At 41.3% G+C, this 20,854-nt stretch overlaps 1 protein-coding gene across 1 annotated transcript in view; it reads left to right on the forward strand.

Moving 5' to 3' along the window:
* The window catches only part of VWA3B (von Willebrand factor A domain containing 3B), a 218,312-nt gene that overhangs the window by 186,562 nt on the left and 10,896 nt on the right, over positions 1-20,854 (forward strand). Inside the window, 3 exon segments of the mRNA XM_076001008.1 lie at positions 11,737-11,848; positions 18,041-18,165; positions 19,451-19,588. Coding sequence (XP_075857123.1) covers positions 11,737-11,848; positions 18,041-18,165; positions 19,451-19,588 — 375 coding nt within the window.

Consider the following 20,854-nt stretch of genomic DNA (forward strand, 5'->3'; position numbering starts at 1 on the left):
GTTCATGTCCTTTGCCCATTTTTTGATAGGGTTGTTTGATTTTTTCTTGCTGATTTTCTTGAGTTCTAAATAGATTCTAGTTATTAGCCCTTTATCAGATGTGTAGCTTGCAAAAATTTTCTCCCGTTCTGTGGGGTGTTTGTTTGCTCTCTTAACAGTTTCTTTGGCTGTGCAGAAGCTTTTTAATTTCATTAGGTCCCATTTGTTTATTTTTGTTGCTATGTGATTGCCTTTGGGGTCTTCTTCATAAATTCTTTGCCTAGGCCAATGTCTAGAAGAGTATTTCCAACATTTTCCTCTAGAATTCTAATAGTTTCATACCTAAGGTTCAAGTCTGTTACCCAGAGTGAGTTGATTTTTGTGAGAGGTGAAAGGTGTGGGTCTTGTTTCAGTATTTTACATGTGGCTATCCAGTTTTCCCAGCACCATTTATTGAATAAGGATTCTTTTACCCAGTGTATGTTTTTGTCTGCTTTGTCAAAGATTAGTTGGCTATATGAGGATGGTTTTATATCTGGGTTCTCTGTTCTGTTCCACTGGTCAATGTCCCTGTTCTTGTGCCAGCAAAAAGCTATTTTAGGTACTATAACCTTGTAGTATAGTCTGGTAAATTGATACCTCCTATTTTGTTTTTATTGCCTAGGATTGATTTTGCTTTACGGGGTCTTCTCTGATTCCATACAAAGCATAAAATTATTTTTTCTATATCTGTGAAAAATGATGATGGTATTTTGATAGGGATTGCATTGACTCGGTAGGTCACTTTGGGCAGTATAGACATTTTAAGAATGTTGATTCTGCCGACCCACGAGCATGGTATATTCTTTCATCTGTTTACGTCCTCTGCTATTTCCTTCTTCAGTGTTTCATAGTTCTCCCTGTAGAGGTCTTTTACCTCCTTAGTTAAATATATTCCAAGGTACTTTATTTTCTTTGTTGCTATTTTGAAGGGAATTGAGTCTTTGATTTGGTTTTCACTCTTACTGTTGTTGGCATATATGAATGCCTCTGATTTCTGTGTATTGATTTTGTATCCTGAGACTTTACCAAATTCATTTATCAGATCAAGGAGTCAATCCTTGGGGTTTTCTAGGTATAATATCATGTCATCAGTGAAGAATGAGAGTTTTATCTCCTCTGCTCCCATTTGGACGCCTTTAATTCTGCTCTCTTGTCTGATTGCTGTAGCGAGGACTTCCAGCACTATGTTGAACAGAAATGGAGATAGTGGGCAACCTTGTCTTGTTCCAGTTCTAAGTGGAAATGCTTTCAATTTTTCCCCATTCGGTATGATATTGGCTGTGGGTTTGTCATATATGGCTTGTATCATTTTTAGGTAAGTCCCGTCTATGCCTATTTTGTTGAGAGTTCTTATCATAAAAGGGTGTTGAATTTTGTCAAATACCTTCTCTGCGTCTATTGAGAGGATCGTATGGTCTTTGTTTTTGCTTCTGTTTATGTGGTGAATTACATTTATAGATTTGTGTATATTGAACCATCCCTGCATCCCTGGGATGAAGCCCACTTGGTTGTGATGAATTATTTTCTTGACAAGCACCTGGATTGAGTTGGCTAGGATTTTGTTGAGAATTTTTGCCTCTATATTCATAAGGAATATTGGTTTGTAGTTTTCTTTTTTTGTTGTTGTTGCATCCTTTCCTGGTTTTGGTATCAGGGTTATGTTTGCTTCATAAAATGTGTTGGGGAGGAATCCATCCTTCTCGATGTTGTGGAATAATTTCTGCAGGATCGGCACCAGTTCTTCTTTGTAGGTGTGGTAAAATTCAGGTGTGAAACCATCTGGTCCAAGACTTTTCTTTTTAGGAAGGTTTTTTATTGCTGTTTCAATTTCAGTGCTTGATATTGGTCTGTTCAGGAGTTCTATTTCTTCCTGGTTGAGCCTAGGGAGGCTGTGTATTTCTAAGAAATTGTCCATTTCCTCCACATTTTCTAATTTGTGTGCATAGAGGTTTTTGTAGTATTCATATATTATATCTTGTATCTCTGTGGCATCAGTTGTAATTTCTCCTTTATTGTTCCTGATGGAGCTTATTAGAGATTTTTCTTTTCTGCTTTTTGTTAGTCTAGCCAATGGTGTGTTGATTTTGTTTATTTTTTCAAAGAACCAACTTGTTGTTTTATTAATCTTCCATATAGTTTCCCTGTTGTCAATTTCGTTTAGTTCTGATGTGATCTTAATGATTTCACTTCTTCTGCTGGGTTTGGGGTTGGTTTGTTCTTCTTTTTCCAGCTCTTTGAGACGATTCATTAGGTTGTCTATTTGTGATCTTCTTGTCTTTTGGTTATAGGCATTTATGGAGATAAACTTTCCTCTCAGGACTGCTTTAACTAGGTCCTACAGGTTTTGGTAACTTGTGTCTCCTTTGTCATTTAGTTCAAAGAATCTTTTGATTTCCATCTTGATATCCTCATTTATGAAGTGATCATTCAGCAGAACGTTGTTTAGTTTTCATGACTTTGTGTAGAAATGAGGACTCTTGTTAGGATTGATTTTTACATTTGTTCCGTTGTGGTCTGAAAAGATACATGGTATAATTTCTATTTTTTTAAATTGTTTCAGATGTACTTTGTGTCCTAGGATATGGTCAATCTTGGAGAATGACCCATGAGCTAATGAGAAGAATGTATATTCAGTGGTTTTGGGGTAGAATGTCCTATAAATATCAGTCAGGCCCATTTGTTCTAGGGTTCTGTTTAAGTCCATTATTTCTTTGTTGATTTTCTGTTTGGAGGATCTGTCCTGTGCTGTCAGTGGGGTGTGAAAGTCTCCAACTATTATGGTGTTGTTGTTTATCCATTTGTTTAGATCAAGTAGAGTTTGATTTATGAATCTGGGTGCACCAAGGTTGGGTGCATATATATTTAGAATTGTTATGTCTTCTTGTTGAACTGTACCCTTCACCATTATATAGTGACCTTCTTTGTCTTTTATTACTTTTGTTGATTTAAAGACTAAGTTATCTGTAATCAGCACTGCCACACCAGCTTTCTTTTGGCTTCTATTAGCTTGAAATATCGTTCTCCACCCCTTTACCTTTAGTCTAATTGCATCCTTTGAGGTTAGATGTGTTTCCTGAAGGCAGCAGATACTTGGCTTGTGTTTTTTTTATCCATTCGGCCAGCCTATGTCTCCTGAGTAGGGAGTTCAAGCCATTCACATTTATTGAGATAACTGATAGGTGGGGCAGATTTCTGTTCATTATGTTGGGTTGAACTTTGTTTTCTCTCTTGAGCCATTGTAGTGTCTGGGCTTTGATCTATAGCTTTGAGTAGATTTACATTCGTGAGTGTTTATTGTGCTGATCCGTGGGTAACACTGTTTTGAGTACTTCTTGAACGGCTGGTCTTCTCTTGGTGAATTCCCTCAGTCTTTGCTTATCTTAGAATGTCTTGATTTCTCCTTCATATACAAAACTTAGTTTTGCAGGGAATAAGATTCTAAGCTGTACATTTATCTGTTTCAGAAGAGTGAGAATGGGGCCCCAGTCTCTCCTTGCTTGTAAAGTCTCAGTAGAGAAGTCTGGTGTTATTCGAATTGGCGTTCCCTTGTATGTTACTTGCTTCTTTCGTCTTACAGCTCTTAGAAGGGCCTCTTTAGTTGTTATTTTGGTCAGTCTGATGACTGCATGTCGTGACGTCTTCCTGTTTGCATTGAATCTCCCAGGGGTCCTCAGAGCTTCTTGAACTTGTATATCGAGATTTTTAGCAAGGCCTGGGAAATTTTCCTCTATTATATCTTCGAATAGCTTGTCCAATCCTTGACTGTTGTCTTCTTCCCCTTCTGGCAACCCTATGACCCTCACATTAGGTTTCTTCACATAATCCCACATCTCTTGTAGGCTTTGCTTTTTTCTCTTGTTTCTCTGCTCTATCTCTGTGACTGATTTATTTAATTGGAAGGTGTTATCTTTAATCTCTGAGATTCTTTCTTCTGTTTGATCTACCCTGTTCTTGAGGCTTTCCACTGTATTTTGTAGTTCCCTGAATTGATTCTTCATTTCCAGGAGTTTGGTTAAACTTTTCTTCATTGTATTGATTTCTTTAGTGAACTTTTGTTCCAGGTCCTGGAGGCTTTTTGTGGTTTCTTTGTGTTGGTTATTGAGTTGTTCTTGCAGGTCGTTGAATTTTCTTATGATACACATTTGGAATTCCTCTTCTGTCATTTTGGTTGCCTGATTTTGGTTGGTGTCTGTTTCTAAGGGGCTGGTGCTCCTCTTTGAGGGTGTGGTTTCCGTTTGGTTCTTCATATTTCCCGAGTTCCTTCGCTGATTTCTTCCCATGTCGATCAGTTGTTGCTTCTTTCCTTTAGGTTTTTGTTTGGGTATTCTCACACCTTGTTTAGTTTCTGATCTGGTAGGTGGTATCTGTGGGTGAGATTCGACCACTCCCTGTATAATGAGTCAGTAGGTGCTGTGAAGAGGGTGTGCAGGGTGTCCTCCTTGTCAGTAGGTGGTGCTTGCTTGGAGGAACAGGCTACGCTGTTGTTTTTGTGACCTTGACCAGCTCTTGTTCCTGTAGGGAGGCACTCTAGTGCCTCAGGTGGCCGGTGGGGCCCTGGGACTTCCAGGTGTGTCTTTTTCTCCCTCTCAGTGAGGGCTGGTCTGCGAGTGAGTCTGGGTAGAGCTGGGTTGGGTAAGCCTTCCCTCAGGTACCACCAATGCCGTTAGCAGGGGTCAAAGTTCTGTTTTCTGCTTCGGGAAAAGCTGCCAAGAAGGGGCTGGAATGGCCCCGCTCAGTCAGAGAGTCTGTGTGTGGGGATGGACCTGTCTGATACCTGCAGTCTGGGGCGGGCCTCACTTCTTTTCACCCTCCCCAACTCCATGGCTACTCCTGGGCCTCTGCCAGCAGGCCAGACCTCTCACCACTGGGCCTCCCCTGGCTCTGATGCCGGCTGGGAGGTTCCCTGTGCAGGAACGCCACCTGGCCTCCCTTTGAGAGGAGGGTTGCCCTCTAGGACGCTGATCTGCCTATGAAGGCACACACACCTCAGTAGGCTGTTCACATATATCCCTTCTGTGTCCCAGACAATGTGAGACCTGGGTGCACAGGATCTGGTCTGCAGGTCTGACGGTTGGGTCCCAGAGTTCAAACTATATCCCCACCAGGGAGAGGAGTGCCAATCTCAATTCACCCATGGGGAGCCCATGCTGGGTCTGTGTCTCTCAGCCTCAGGGTCTGCCCCATTCTCCTGGGATAACCGGGCCAGCAGTACCTGGGAGGGCTGGCGGGTAGAGAGCTCATGGTCTGAGTTCCCCTCAGTCAGCTGTAGGGCCCCAAAAGGGAAGGTCCCGTTCCCTGGAGGTGCCTCCTGCTGGTGGCTATACTGTCTCTCTTGGCAGCCGCAGATAGGGTCAGGGGAGGGGAGAATAAGGCAATATGGCACCTGCCGCACGGCTTGGGTCTGTGCACAGGGAAGTGCCCTGCGGGAGTTGGGAGCCTGGTGCCACCTCCACTATAGGCTTACTGCTCACTGGCGGTGGCCATCTCTGGGCTGGTATCCGCAGGTCTCTCCACCCACTGGGGAGCCCACAAGCAGTCCAAGATGCAAGGGAGGGGAGAGTTAATCACTCTACCTACCCTTGCCGCTGGTCTCCAGGCTGCTCCGGAGGTCTCTGCTTCTAGTTCTCCTCCGCAACCTCCTCCCGTGGAGTCTCCTGTGGTCTCAGGTACCCCTCCTTCTGACCCTCATCTGATGTATGCTCGTCTTCTTGTTTCTTTCTTCTAATTTCTGCTAGTATCTGTCTTTTCTGCAGAGACACTCTGGCAGTGTTTCTCGTCCGCCATCTTGATTCGGATCCTCCTCAGATTTATTGGGAATTAAAAATCATTACTTCCAGGCTGCACATGGTAGCCCACACCTATGATCCCAGAACTTCGAGAGGCTGAGGTGAGAGGATCACTTGAGGCCAAAAGTTCAAGACCAGTCTGGGCAACATAGTGAGACCCATCTCTACAAAAATTTTAAAAAATTATCCAGTCATGGTAGTGTATGCCTGTAGCCTTAGCTACTCAGAAGGCCAAGGCAGAATGTTTACCTGAGCACAGGCATTTGAGGTTACAGTGAGCTATTATCATGCCACTTCACTCCAGCTGAGGCCACAGAATGAGACCCTGTCTCTAATAATAATAATAATGACTTACAGATGATGGAATAAAGGAGGATTTTGAGGGGATGAGTTAGTAGAGATTGGGTCTTTCTATTAATAATCAGTCACCAAGCGTAAAAAAAAATAGAACTTAGAGTTGGACTTTACAAATCAAAATGATGCTATTAGTTTCTTCATGCAGTAGACATAGTCATGATATTCAGTCCAACTTCGATTCATGTAGTGCCATTTGGAAATATGAAATCAACATTTTCTTTTGCTTTTTATGAAATTTCCTGTGGGTGATGTCTTCCCAGAAGGTTATAACTGGGCTGGAAGTTGAAGAAGTTATCTAGAACAGGAAAAGGACCCTGTACATTATTTTAAAATCTTTTATCTCTGTGTTCTTCAAATTGGATACTTTCTGTTATTTTGTCTTCACGTACACTGTCTCTTTCTTCTGTTATATCAATTCTACTATTGAGTCCCTCCAGATATTATATGTCTTCCAAAACTTCCATTGTTCTTTAATAGTTTCTATTTCTCGCTGAAAAAAAACTACCTTGCCATTCACTTCAAGAATATTTACCTTTATCTCATGGACTATGGTTGTAATTGCTAATTTAAAGATCTTTATTTGATCATTCCAACATCTGAGTCATCTCAATTTGGGAATCTATTGATTGCCTTTTACCTTGAGAATTGATCATATTTGTTTGCTTTTTTGTATGTTGCATTTTTTTATTATATAATGGACATTTTGAATATGGTATCTTAAGATTCTAGATTCTCTGAAGAAGGTTGAACTTTTTTAGTTGTCATCAAACTTGGTTAGGTTTGAACTGTAAATTCTGTCTCGGCTTCTATTGACAGTGGTTCCCATGTCAGTTCAGTTTTAAAACTCTGTATTATTTCTTTTGAGTCTGCCTTATGCCTGTATCACTCAGGGTTTATTCTGGTAGTCTGCAATTTGGACAATGGTTTATACTATAGTTCAATTCTCAAACTGCTGGATTTTTCAAGATGGATGATGAGAGATATCACCTGCTAGATTATCTCAGAAAAAAGGAAAAGTTTTAGATGAAAAATAAACAAACAAACACAAATCAGGTATAATTCCAAGGGAAAAGTATCAGAACCTGCCAGAGATTGCATAGAGAGACGTTGTAGAGCAAAATAAGAAGGAGCAAGATATTAGCAGAGATCAACCCCTGAGAGGCTTAGAGATCAACAAAAAGGGTATGTGGGGTGGTTTATTTCTCCCCCCATCACATCTCTGGCAGTCAGTAGGCTCCTGAGCTGCTAGAGAGCCTTTCTACCCTCATGAGCCCGAAAGCTGCTGCTGTCAGTGAACTGGGAGCTTCTTGAGGACAAAGCACCAGGCCACCAGCCCCATTGGAGTTTCTTCCTGTCACTACAGACCCAAGCTGAGATAGCAGGCACCATATTATATCTCCACTCTCCCCAAGGTTTCCACAGATAGTGGGGCTCAAACGTTTCCTCTTAAAGACCTGCAGCAGACTGTGAGCTCCCTGCTCACCAACTCTCCCCAGCACTGCTTGTCCAGCTGCTTCATAAAAGCAGGGCATATACCACAAAGCAAAGAGACATCAAACCTCTTTGAGCACCCCATAGGCAACTTAGGACCAGCACAATTCTCCCTGGCACAATCAGGGATTGATCTTCGGTGATCTGAGGATAGGACCACAGACCAGATCCTGCACTCCTCAGGACTCAGTCATGTTGCTCAGGGGCATAGAGGGAAGATTTGTGAACTAATCTCAGGAGGCAAAAGAGCCCACATGGCAGAACTGAAAAGAAAGTGCAGTGTGGGTCCCAACCACAGTGCACTCATGGAGCACCCCTTCCACCACAGGAATGCCATGCTCTCAGCCTAGGGCAGGATCCTGGACAGGGAAGCTCCCAGCCTGCTGTGCCATTATAGAGGAGCTCAGCTAGTTTGAGGTACTGCCTGCTGGGAAACACCAGAGGGAGACCATGGAGGAGGAGAGGGGAGAGAAGATTGAAACCTGCTCCTGACAGCCATATTGTGAATCTCAGATAGCCCCTCTCCCACAAGCAGATTTCTGGCTGGGTGGGGCTACTTCAGCCCTTCCCTGGTGGGTTTCCCCAGAAGCCTAAGAGCAGGCCTTGGATTCCTGCCAAAACAGCTACCTTATCAGCTTTTGTGGAGGCTGAGGATAGGCTTACCCATCCCAGCCCCACCCAGCCTCACTCCCCCACCTGCTTCAGCTGTGGTAAAGAATAAGGACTCACCTGGAAATTCCAGGGCCCCACCAACAACCTAGAGCACATGAGTGCTTCTCTTGAGGGGCTAGAGCTGGTCACAGGTCCCAAAACAATACTGCAGCTTGTTCCTTCCAGCAAGTGCCATGTGCGAAAAGGGAGGCTGACTTGTATAGCCCTCTACAACATTTATTGACTCAACTATATAGGGTGTGATTGGTTCTTACCCACAAGTACCACCTACTGCCTTAGATATTAAACTGGACATGCCAATACAGTTCACACTATAAGAAGACCACAGGGCTGGAGGAAGAGAAAGGACTTCAAAGACTTCTTCTAGATATCAGCCTAGGCAAAGAATTTATGACTAAGACCCCAATGGCAATTATAGCAACAATAAAAATAAGTAAATGGGACTTGATTAAATTAAAAGGCTTCTACACAACCAAAGAAATAATCAATAGAACAAATAGAAAACTTACAGAATGGGAGAAAATATTCACAAACTATTTATCTGATAAAGGGCTAATAACTAGAATCTACAAAAAATTCAAGCAAATAAGCAAGAAAAAAACAAACAACCTCATTAAAAAGTGGGCAAAAAAACGAACAGAAGATTTTCAAAAGAAGATAGACTAATGGGTAATAAGCATATGAAAAAATGCTCAATGTCACTAATCATCAGGGAAATGCAAATTAAAGCCACAATGAGATATCACCTTACACCAGTTAGAAAGGCTTTTATTAAAAAGTTCAAAAATGATAGATGCCTGCATGGATGCAGAGAGAAAGGAAAGCTTATACGATGTTGGTGGGACTGCAAATTAGTACAACCTCTATAGAAAACAGTATGGAGATTCCTCAAAGAACTAAAAGCAGGCCGGGCGCGGTGGCTCACGCCTGTAATCCTAGCACTCTGGGAGGCTGAGGCGGGCGGATTGCTCAAGGTCAGGAGTTTGAAACCAGCCTGGGCAAGAGCGAGACCCTGTCTCTACTATATAAATAGAAAGAAATCAATTGGCCAACTAATATATATAGAAAAAAAAATTAGCCAGGCATGGTGGTGCATGCCTGTAGTTCCAGCTACTTGGGAGGCTGAGGCAGCAGAATTGCTTAAGCCCAGGAGTTTGAGGTTGCTGTGAGCTAGGCTGACGCCACGGCACTCACTCTACCTTGGGCAACAAAGCGAGACTCTGTCTCAAAAAAAAAAAAAAAAAAAACAAGAACTAAAAGCAGACCTACTATTCAATCCAGGAATCCCACTACTGGAAAGGAAGTCATTTTATAAAAAATACACCTGCACTCAAATGTTTATTACAGCACAATTCACAATTGCAAAGATTGGAATTGTGGAATCAACCCAAGTGCCCATCAGTTCATGAGTGGATTAACAAAATGTGGCATATGTATAACATGGAATACTACTCAGCCATAAAAAAGGATGATTTCATGCCTTTTACAACTATTTGGATGGAACTAGAAACCATTATACTAAGTGATGTATCTAAAGAATGGAAAAACAAACACCATGAGTACTCACTATAAAATTGGAACTAACTGATGAGCCACATATGTGCACAGACAGAAGTAAAACTCAGTGGAAATCAAGCCGGGGGAAGGGAGGAGAGAAGGAGGGGCAAAAACCTACCTAACAGGTACAATGAACACTATCTGGGTGATGGGCACACATATAGCTGTGAATCAAGTGTTACAAAAGTGATCCATGTAACCAAAAATATTTGTACCTCTGTAATATTTTGAAAGTAAAAACAAATTCTCAAAGTCTTTGCTATGCTGTTTTGAGTCCTTTCTGCACACATGCTCCTCAGGGGTGAGTCCAGGACTTTGATTCAATCACATAGAAAAATGAAAGCATCCTCTTTTCCAGTTCTTTCCTCTGTGAGGTTTCCAGATTTTTATCAAAATACTTCTTTCATGTATTTCTTGATTTTATGATTTATTATATTTAAACAATATTTTTATTTTACTATATGAAAAAGATGATAATTTCACTCTCATCACTCCCTTCTCCTTCTCCTACTCCTAATATTGGATACCTATATTATTTTTGTTCTATTGGCTGCACTTGTAACATTTCATTTAATTTACTTAAGCCTACATTTCTTTTTTTTTCCAGAATATTACAGGGGTACAAATGCTTTGGTCACATGAATTGCCTTTGTACCACCTCAGTCGGAGCTACAAGTGCGCCCATCCCCCAGACAGCGTGTACCACACCCGTTAGATGTGAATTTACCCATCCTCACCTCCCCCCTCCCACCTAAGCCTCCATGTCTTTATATATCACATTTAATAATCTTCTTCAATTCCTGACACTACATGGTAGAGATACCTGTGCCAGTGCTTTTTCTTTCCCCTTTCATTTCAACCTTCCAAGAGCTACACTGAGACCGTTGTGTTGTTAATGTTGTGCTCTTTCCAAAGGTTTACTGTAAACATTTAAAATTTTTCTTTAAAAAAAACCCCCAAAACAATGTTTACATTTTATGACTGGATCAATATTGTTCAATACTGGAACAAGTCATAGTTTAGGAGTAGTTGTCCTTCCTCAAAGTCTTATATGATATGCTGGCTAGTTGAAGATTGGATAAATGGGAGGAGAAAGTTTCTACTTAGAGATAACTATATCTCTAGAGATAACTATGTCTTTATTTTTTTTTAATTATTGGTAGTTTTCCTGGGTTTAGAATTCTAGACTGAAAGTCATTTTCTCCCAGAACTTTTAAATCACTGCCTCACTTCCTTCTAGCATCCCTTTTGCACCAGTCAGAAGATACAAGGAACAAGAATAATCCATTTATGAGCCAGTCTCAGCCTATGGATTTCTCTCCTCTTTGTAAGACAGAGAATGTCAGGGTTTTTCTTTGTCCTAAAGAGGTGGGGTGGGATGTTGTATTTCTGTAAACCACTGTGCTTCTATGCTTGCCTCTCCTAAATTGCTAACTGACTTTTCTGTTGAAGGACCCATTTACCTTGCACGATTCTGGGAAGGTGGCAGCACTGCTTGTGGTTCTGAAGTAGTCTTTGCTCTCCAGCTTTGAGGCTATCACAGAATTTAGGGAAATCTAGTTTCTATATAATTTTTCCTTATTTCTCTTTTCTTCAATTAGTCGTCCAATTCTCCTTTTACCTTGAGCTAAAGTATGAAAATTTTAGAGGGCAGAAATTCCTTACCAAAAGGATAGTTTTTAATTAACATAGAACAGAAAGTACTCCAAAGTGAGTATATAGTATAAGTATGTTCTGTAATTCTTCAATAGTGTGATTCTCAGTAGAAATTTCTAGGATACCCACAACTTATGAGTTTCACTATCTGCTTTGACTTCTTCTTCATCAGTTATTACTGTTTTGTCTTTTTCAGCAACACAAATCAGAAGGAAACCCAACAAAGAAAATTCAATCAAAAAAAACAGATCCCCTCAAAGGCCAGAAGGTTATTGCAAGATGTGATGAAAATGGCTTTTATTTTCCAGGTAAATTTTTTAAATTTACTTTTTTGGGACTCGTATGTTAAATAATTTGATATTGGGGACCAGAGGTTTCAACCTGTTCTTTCCCTAGACACTGACATTTCATGAGCCAGACTAAGGTTTTACACTTATCAAATGAAATGATGATGAGGTGTCTTTCCATAGTTGGGACTAAAAAAAAAAGTAGCCATAAAAATATGTTTATTTTAATCTCTTATTTTTTAGTAAACAAATTTTTATTACACACCTACTATGTTCCATGTATGTAATATTCTGAAAGTGCTGGTCTAATATAGTGAGCAAACAGGAGAAAATTCTTGTCTTTGTGGACATTACATCTTAGTAATGGAGATAGACAAGCAAACAAATAAACAAGTAAAAATATGTAGGATGTTGGATACAATGCTATAGAGGAAAATCAAGCCCCAAAAGGGGCTGAGAATGTCAGGGTGAATGTTATACTTCTAAATACAGTGGTTAATGAAGAGGTCCTGGGGAAGGTGACATATGAATAAGGATTTAAGGTAGGCAGGGAAGGCCATGAGATTGTCTGGGGGAAGAGAGTTCTAAGCAAGCAAATAGCAGCAGGGAGGCCTGGGGGTGTGTTAGAGGCAGAGCAAGGTGGCTGGCATCTCTGGGCCTCAGAGGTTTGCCCAGGGCTTCCTGTGGAAGGTGTGCTCCCTAAAGGAGTCAGCCAGGTACTGTGGGTGTGGCTGTGAAGAGAGCTTCTTGGATAGTGACAATAGTATGTTTGAAGATCTAGAATTGAAGAAAAACATTTTATGTCTGCAGAAATAAAGTTGATTGTGGTTGGAATCATGAATGCAAAGGATGAGTGCAAAATAATAAAGCTCTTCAGTAAGTATGGGGCCATTCTTAAGAGGTCAGGTTAAGGAATTTGTACTTTGAGAGTACTGGGGAGCCACATTTAAACAGGGGGAAACATAATCACACTTGAAGTTTAAAAAAGATCCCTCCCATTGCCGTGTGAAGAGTGGATATGAAGTGGGTTAGGCTGTCACTCCAGTCCCTGGCTTGGGACAGTGGGTAGATAGCAGTACCTACAGGAGGTGATGGCATGAATGGGAAGACGATGAGATGTGTTTGTGACATGATGAATTGTGGGCGCCTATGGGATACACAACTGAAGATGGCAGAGAAGCAATGGAAGATATGGGTCTATAATCTGGAGAGGAAATCTGTGTGGAGACAGAGATTTGGGGGTCAACACAAAGTTGTCATTGAAATCATGGGAAGAGTCTATAGGGAAAAGAGAACTGGAGAAAACCTTGAAGAAGCTCTGTTGGGGGCAAAAAGATTACACTAACCTTGCATGGGCATGATCTATCAATCACCAGTTAAAAAAATAATTATTAATATTATTTAAATTTAATTAGATGGACTTTTTAGGTGGGAAAAAAAGTTCTTCAGCAGGATTTTTGCCTTCCAGCAGGTGTATAAGTAGAACTGACAATTGGAACATCTTATTTGAAATTTGATAAATGTGCCCTGGAGTTTGCTGGACAAGAGTAAATACAGATCTGAGAATTTGAGATGAGTGCAGAGGCATGAGATTCTTCTTCACAAGAACAAGGACTGAAAGCTCCTGTTTCTCTGGGGCTCAGACTTGCTGAGAGGTGATTATAGGAGGCCACCCCTGCTTAAGAAACTTTCAATTTTCTGAATTTGAGCCTTGGAGAGGTTCATGGCTAATTTGCAATCAAATGGAAATGCCAAAAAGGGCTGAGTTCCAAATGGTTGCGTTAGAACCGGGGATTAGTTTGCTGTCCAGGGCCCTGGAGAAAAGTACAATGTCTTGAAATGTTACCTGGCACCATCCCAGTGTGACGAGAAAATTCTAAAGACCTACTGGAGAAGTAGAGACAGAGCTAATATCATAACTACATGCAATGCCTGTGGCTACATCAGCATTTTTTTTAATGTGCAATTAGAAACAGAGAGCACATACTGTCCTAACAGCTGCGTAGGATCTGACTTAAGTGGGGATTTTAAATTTGTGACTGTGATTAAATTCAAATAAGTCAGTTTGGAGGAAATAAACATTTGAATTTAGTCATTTAATCAGCAATTTTGACTAGTATCTAGATAATAAACTTTGACTCAGCCAAATTAAATGACAGGGCATGGGTTATCTAGATGTACTTAGGTTTTGTGTCTTCTCCCCACAGTCAACTAATCTTTTCTTTAATTGAGAATTTCAACTTTACTTTCATAGAGATTTTTTAATTAACAAAATTTTCAAATGTACCCAAAAGGAATAATACAGAGAACTCCTGTATACTCTTTACCCCAGATTTGCCAATTTTTAACATTTTGTCACATAACACATACATTATTTTGTTTTATTCATTTTTTTCTCTCTCTCCCTCTCTACCCCCTTTACACACATCTACACACACATTATTTTTTGTTAACTATTAGAGATTAGGTAACATTTATTATGCCCCCTTACTTCTTAATACATCAGTCTATATTCCTGAAAAACAAGAACGATATTTTAATATAACCACAATGAAGTTATAAAACTCAGAAAATTTAACATTATTATAGTACTTTAACTAATCTGTATATTTTAACTGACCCAATAATGGCCTTTATACTATTTATTTTCTCCAGCACAAGTCCCAATCTAGAATCACATATTGCATTTAATTAGCATATCCTTTTAGTCTTCTTTAATCTAGAATGGTTCTTTACCCTATCATCTTTCATGATTTGACATTAAGAGTAAGGCTAGTTATTTTATAGAATGTGCCTCAATTTGGATTAGATTAGATTCAGGTTATCATTTTCAGCCAGACTATCACCTAAGTGATATCATGTCTCTCTCAGGGCAGCCCATCTAGAGGCACATGATGTCTGTCCATCTGCCCTCATCAGTAATGTTAATTTAGATCACCTGGTCACTGTGAGTTGCTGTTTTCCCTCTGACAAAAAAAGAAGGCCAAATAGAGTTTTGTAGAGCACAGGCATGCCATTCATTGATGGCTCTGTGGTAACTGTTGTTCAAAACCTCCTAAATGCACGTCAGTCAAAGGCAGGATTGGAGTAGCTGGATTGAGTGTCCATTGCTTGAGGCCAGGTCCACACTGGAGCAGAGCTGGCCAGACTGGCTCTTGTCCCCCACTTGGGACCATGGCAGGGATTTCCATATGCCCACTACTATTCCCAAAGTTAGTGTGTATTATCTAGTTGAGGAAATGACTACATTACACCAAACAGAAGCGAAAAGCTGATAGCCTGGCTTACCTGGATGCTCTAAGGCAAGGAGAGAGACACATTTTGAAACCTTATTTTAAATCATTATTTGTGGAAATTGGGTCATCCTTCCTGCTGTTCAGTGAGAAGAAGCATTTTTCTTCAGGAAATCCAGTGATTTCGGTACTATGCCATAAGAACACATGATAATGAAGAAAAGAGGGTTGAAACAGTATGTTCTAGGGTGCAATGATTTAAGGTCAGAAAGCCAATGTTTTCATTTCTTTGAATTCTGCCTCTTTCCTCTACTAGCCACATGACTGAAGTCACTTAATTTCTCTGTGCCTTCATTTACCAGTCTTTCCAAATGGAATTTAAAATGATTAAAAGCCTCATAAGATTGTTGTGTAGATTAAATGGAATAATGTATAGCACCTGTTAATTACACATGAAGAGTTGTTCCATCATCCTGTGTGAGAGCGCCTCTTGGGAGATACATACAACAAACTCCCAACTTCTCCTTGGGGGTGCAGGGGGCCGCTTTCCCTTGCACAGCAGTTTAGAGCCTTTCACAGCAAGTCAGAGTCAAAAGTCAGCACAGAGGACTAGAAAGGGAGCCTCAGAGACTAAAGGGAGAACAGAATATGATGACCAGAGTGTGAGACATCTCTGCAACGGTGGTGGGGTGGTTGGAGGGGTGCTGTGGTTAGAGCAAGGTGAGAGCTTTTTTGAGGAGGTGTAATTTAAGCCAGGCTTTGAATATTGGCAGGTTCTTAGAGCCAAATGTTAAAAAAAGAAAAAAAAATCCAGTCTTCAGCCTGAAAAAATCTGTTTGGAGCAAAAAGATCCAGAACCATTCATGTATCTTTCACCAAATGATAGACTTACAGTGTCTACTCAGACTGTTTCATCAGACCTCTGACCACTGGGCACTTGGCAACATTTTTACTGAGGGTCTCCACAGGAGTGTGTGTCCCTTTCCCCAGCTGCATATAGGAGAGCCCTCTGGCCAAGGAATGGAACTGACTCATCCCCTTGGGATCGCCAGTCTCCGCCAGGAGAAAGACGGAAGGCAGTGGAGGCCCTTCTGCTTGGCCTCTCTGCAGAGCTCAGGTCCCAAAACAATTGCCAGAGAGATTTCAGAACCAGGAGACACAGCCTCACTTCTCTGGAATTGAGGGGAGTCAGAAACTGTAGTGTGAGGGAAGCCAAAAATTGGAGCTGATCTTGAATCGAAACATAAGAAGTGGTAATATTTCCTTAATTAGGTGAGAAGGAGCAAGTACAGAGCCTTAGCAGTAACTGAACTTGCCAGCTGTGGGTCCTCCATCTCCCGAGTACCAGCTGCAGGGAGACTCAAGCTGGGTGTGTAGTCTGTAAGAAACAACACTACTTTCTGGAGAGGAACAAAGACCCGTATTTACAGAGACTGTACAAAGAAGGGAACAGAATTGAAGGAACTAAAAAGAAGTTGTCATAACATACCAGAAAGTCTTGGCCCAGTGATTTAGTGCAGGGATTGGCATTTTTTTTTCTGTAAAAGAAAGTAAACGGTTTAGGCTTTGTGGGCCACCCATTCTCTGTCACGACTTCTCTACTTAGGCAAACACTGAAAGACAGCCTAGCAGGTCTAATACTGGATGCAGCTAAGTCCTGGAGGCCAAGAATCTGAGGAAGGTCACCCAAGCAATGTGGCCATGGTGACAGCCCAGACCCTTCCCCCTGAGCCTCGGGAGGAGGTGGGGCACACAGGTGTGTGGGATGTGATGCGTCCTCTCATTCTCAATTAGGGTTGGCTCTTAATTGTTTTCATAATAGAAATTCTTTCTAAAAACTGTTGTTTGTTTTTCTGATTGAAAGGGTAAAGTCAGCTTATGGCACAAAGTGTATGAATAATGTGTAAAGAATATGTGAAAAAACAAATTAAACATTTTAGTCCAATAAGAAAACACACAATGGAAAGTTGGCTTTTATGTGTGTATGTGTATTTAAAAAAAAAAAAAAGATTCTCATTTCTTTGGCCATTTAAAACAAGAGACATGGATCACAATGAAAATCAATAGCTGTTTCTTGCCGCATAAAAAGACATGGGACTTTGCCATAGCTAGCGTGTGAGCCAGGCAGGCATGCCAGGCACACAGGCTGTGGAGCCCGGAGGCAGGAAACATGCACATGTTTCTGTCTCTGAGTGGGAGTCTGTGGGCAGCTGTTACTGCCAGGGGAGGTGTCCAATGTCAGAATTTCCCCATTAATGTTTAGAATCCCTTTTTAATGGGAAAATAAATTTCAAGTCAATAAATGACCAAGAAAAATGAATCTGAACACAGGTATTTTCTTTTCCTACAATAATTATATAGAATTATAATATAGAATTATATTATAATATGATATAGAATATATACATATCATATACTCAAGTATAACTAAAAGACTAAGAAACTTCTCTTTTCTTTTTTCGTTTTTGGCTATACATTTTAAGAAAGCTGTAGGGTGTGTTCAACCTAGTTACTTTTTCATTTATCTAACATTAGATGAAAAGCTGATTTGGATGGGAGTTCATATTCCCTTTTTACTTTCACAATTTAACACCATCTATTTTATATCTTTGTTATGTAAGGAAATAGAGCCAAAATAAATAAGGAAATCAAATGATAGGAGCTGTCCAGGAAGAGGACCTTTGTTTCTAGGAACAATGTTCCCACCAATGAATCCTGGTGATCTGGATAATAAGCTGCTGCTTTGGGCTTCCTGTCTCAGCAGGTGCTCCAGACCACAGCACTGTGCTTCACCACATTGAGTTGTTCAACACAGGAGGCATCATACTATGTCCAACATTATCTGCTGGAGAAATCAAGGGGCATACTGATCTAAACAGGCAAAGTGTTAGAACTCAATGTGGCTGACACCATGGGGCAAGCCTAAGGAAACAGACAATATTTGTCTTTATATTTTGTTTTTTACTTTGGTTCCCTCCAGGGATTGTGAAGAAGTGTGTGAACTCCACTCAAGCATTGGTGGGCTTCAGATACGGAGAAACAAAGGTCGTGTCCACCTCATTCATCATGCCTGTGGGAGGCGCCATGCCCTGCCCACTACTCCAGGTACCTATTCCATGATCTGTTCCAGGGCCCCTTTTTGCCATCCATAGACTTTTGGATGACAGGGGATGATGCCAAGGCCACTGCTTGGCCATTTGCTGAACCAGGTTAGCTCCTGCAGGGAACTTATGTTTGGGCAGGAAGAACAGTGGCCCCTGTTCTTGGAACCCATCACCTGGCAATTTTCTCACTCATGGCCTCAATCTGCCAACTCCCTATTATGTGTCTCACAGCTGCACAGACTTCCTGATGTTGCACCTTGAGGCCCTTGTTCTGCTACAAAACAGTAGATGATTAGGGGAAAGATGTTGCTATTGCTGCTAGTGCTCTTGACACCTTAACTGAAAAAGATTTATATTATATTATATTATATTATATTATATTATATTATATTATATTATATTTAATAACAAGGGCAGACAGAGGTAGTACTTCCCTTGATATTGTAGTCAGTTGATGTTACATTGTGATGCCATGATGCAGTTACCTCAAACATGCATTCCACAGGTAAGGTGAATTAATGTGTTCTCATCTGCTCATAAATTCATAAAAGCTGTGCTGTGTCTGGCCCATTCTCCTGCCATGATCCTAATGCTGGAACCAAATCCAGGAAGCAGAGGAAAGTCTCCCAAGGTGCCACTACTACTGTTCCTTGCACAGTGTGAGCCAGGAGGAGAAACACCAGAGGAGGAATCAGAGGATCAAGCCTTGGTCATCTGTTGCTGCTTTCTGGCCAGACCCATGGTGCACAGCAGTGCACTTGTCCCCTAATGATCCACAAAGGCCCAGCACCCTCTGTGTGCCCTTTCACAAGGTTCTCTTTCTGCTGCAAGTTATCTCTTTGCAACTTTTACCCACAGATTCTGGCTGTGTGTTTTGGAGCAGCGTTAAACAAATCTGCTCCTTTTCTATGTCTGGTGACAGCCCTTGTGAAAGATAAGAACACTGTTCATAGCTTTTCATGCCAACACCCCAGGTTCCTTCACCCAGTCTGTGTAGGATATAATTTCCAGAACCCTCACCATGTTGTTGGCTGTCCCTGGACCCTCGTCAGTTGTTAAAGTCCTACTAAATGGGGCTTCCCCACTCTGATCACAACATTCCAGACTTGGCCCAATGAGCCCAGAGAATTTTGGAACTGTTTCTTAACTGAAAAAAACATATGTATTTGAATTTTAGCATCAGTATTTGCCAATTGTCTTGGGGTGTTTTAATACAAGTTTATGTTAACATCATCTATGTGATCCATAAGCAAAACATATGCTGTGAAATATGCTCTTCTCTACAGGTTGGAGATTACGTGTTTGCCAAAATTGTATCACCCAAAGGATTTGACTTCTATGTCCCTGCCATTGTCATAGCACTTCCAAATTCAAATGAGGCTGCAGAAAAACTCTACACAGTTTTGAAGTGTAACAACCGGACAGTAAGTAGACTTTCATTGAGGAAAGGACTTTCCCCTGCTGTGTCTACCCCCCCGCAGCCCTCCCTGCTCCTCCACTGCCTATGGTTTGGGTTCTGCCTACTCGGCTACACAGACTCAGCCTTCACTGAGGTTGTCTTGGCCTCCTAATTCCAGTATTGCATGGTCTTTGGCTCTCCTTGCAGATCTGTGCTTTACCTTGCAGCTCTGCTCTTTTTCACTGCCTGTGCTCCTCCTCCTCCTCCTTCTTCTCCTGACTCATGCTCCACTGCTGGCCCTACAGATGTGGGCATCTCCTGGGCCCCTCCCAACCCTGTCCTCCTCTGCCTCCTCACAGATCTGTCTCTCAGGGTGAAGCTCTATCTTTGGACACCTCCTCTGTGTCAGGAGAGGCAGCCCCTGCCCCTGCCCTGAGCTCCAACCCCAAGTTTCGAGTTGGGTCTTCCTGGAGAGCTCCTCTGGGTGAGCACAGGCATCTCAAACTCACTGTGTCAAAGTCAGCATATCACCTTTCCCCAAGTGCCCTCCTCCTGCATTCCCTGTAGTAGGGGGTACCACTACCTGGCTCCTCATCTCACATCTGCCTAGGAACCACCTCCAGAGTTGGCAGGGGTTGAGGAAGAGGAGGGGGCACAGGTGTGAAGTGGAGCAGAGTGGAAAGAACACAGGCTTGACTGTTAAAAAGACCTGCATTTGGATTCATGTTCTGTACGGGTTGTCTGACCTAGACAGGTTGCTTCACCTTTCTGAGCCTCAGTTTTATCACATATAAATGGGTATTTTATATATCTATATATTTATATCTTGCAGGGTGATTGTGAGGCTATAAGAATATATATATATAAAACATGATATGGCTGCAACAGTTAGTAGCATCACTCCTGGATTGAATCTTTTCCTTCTGTAAGGAAGGGAGAAGCAATCCAGTTAACTGGATTGCTTGGCCAATGGGAGAGAGCAATCCAGTTAACTGTATCATCTCTAGATCGAGTCACTCATTGGGCAGACATTTCTCAAGCATCCATATTTTCTACTGGGTCATTTATCTTTTTTATTGATATGAGGTCTTCTATGTCTTCTGGATATAAATTCTTGGTAAAATATGCAGCCAATATTCTTTTCCTGGTCTGTTGTTTATCTTCTAATTTTGGAATCTTTGTTGACACAGAAGCTTTAAATTTTAATATGGTCAAATTTACCCACCTTCTCCTTTATGAATTGCCCTTTCTGTGTTTTGTTTAAGAAATCCTTCCTCAATTATATATTTCT

This window comes from Microcebus murinus, chromosome 3 (genome assembly GCF_040939455.1).
Source record: "Microcebus murinus isolate Inina chromosome 3, M.murinus_Inina_mat1.0, whole genome shotgun sequence".
Taxonomy (NCBI): domain Eukaryota; kingdom Metazoa; phylum Chordata; class Mammalia; order Primates; family Cheirogaleidae; genus Microcebus; species Microcebus murinus.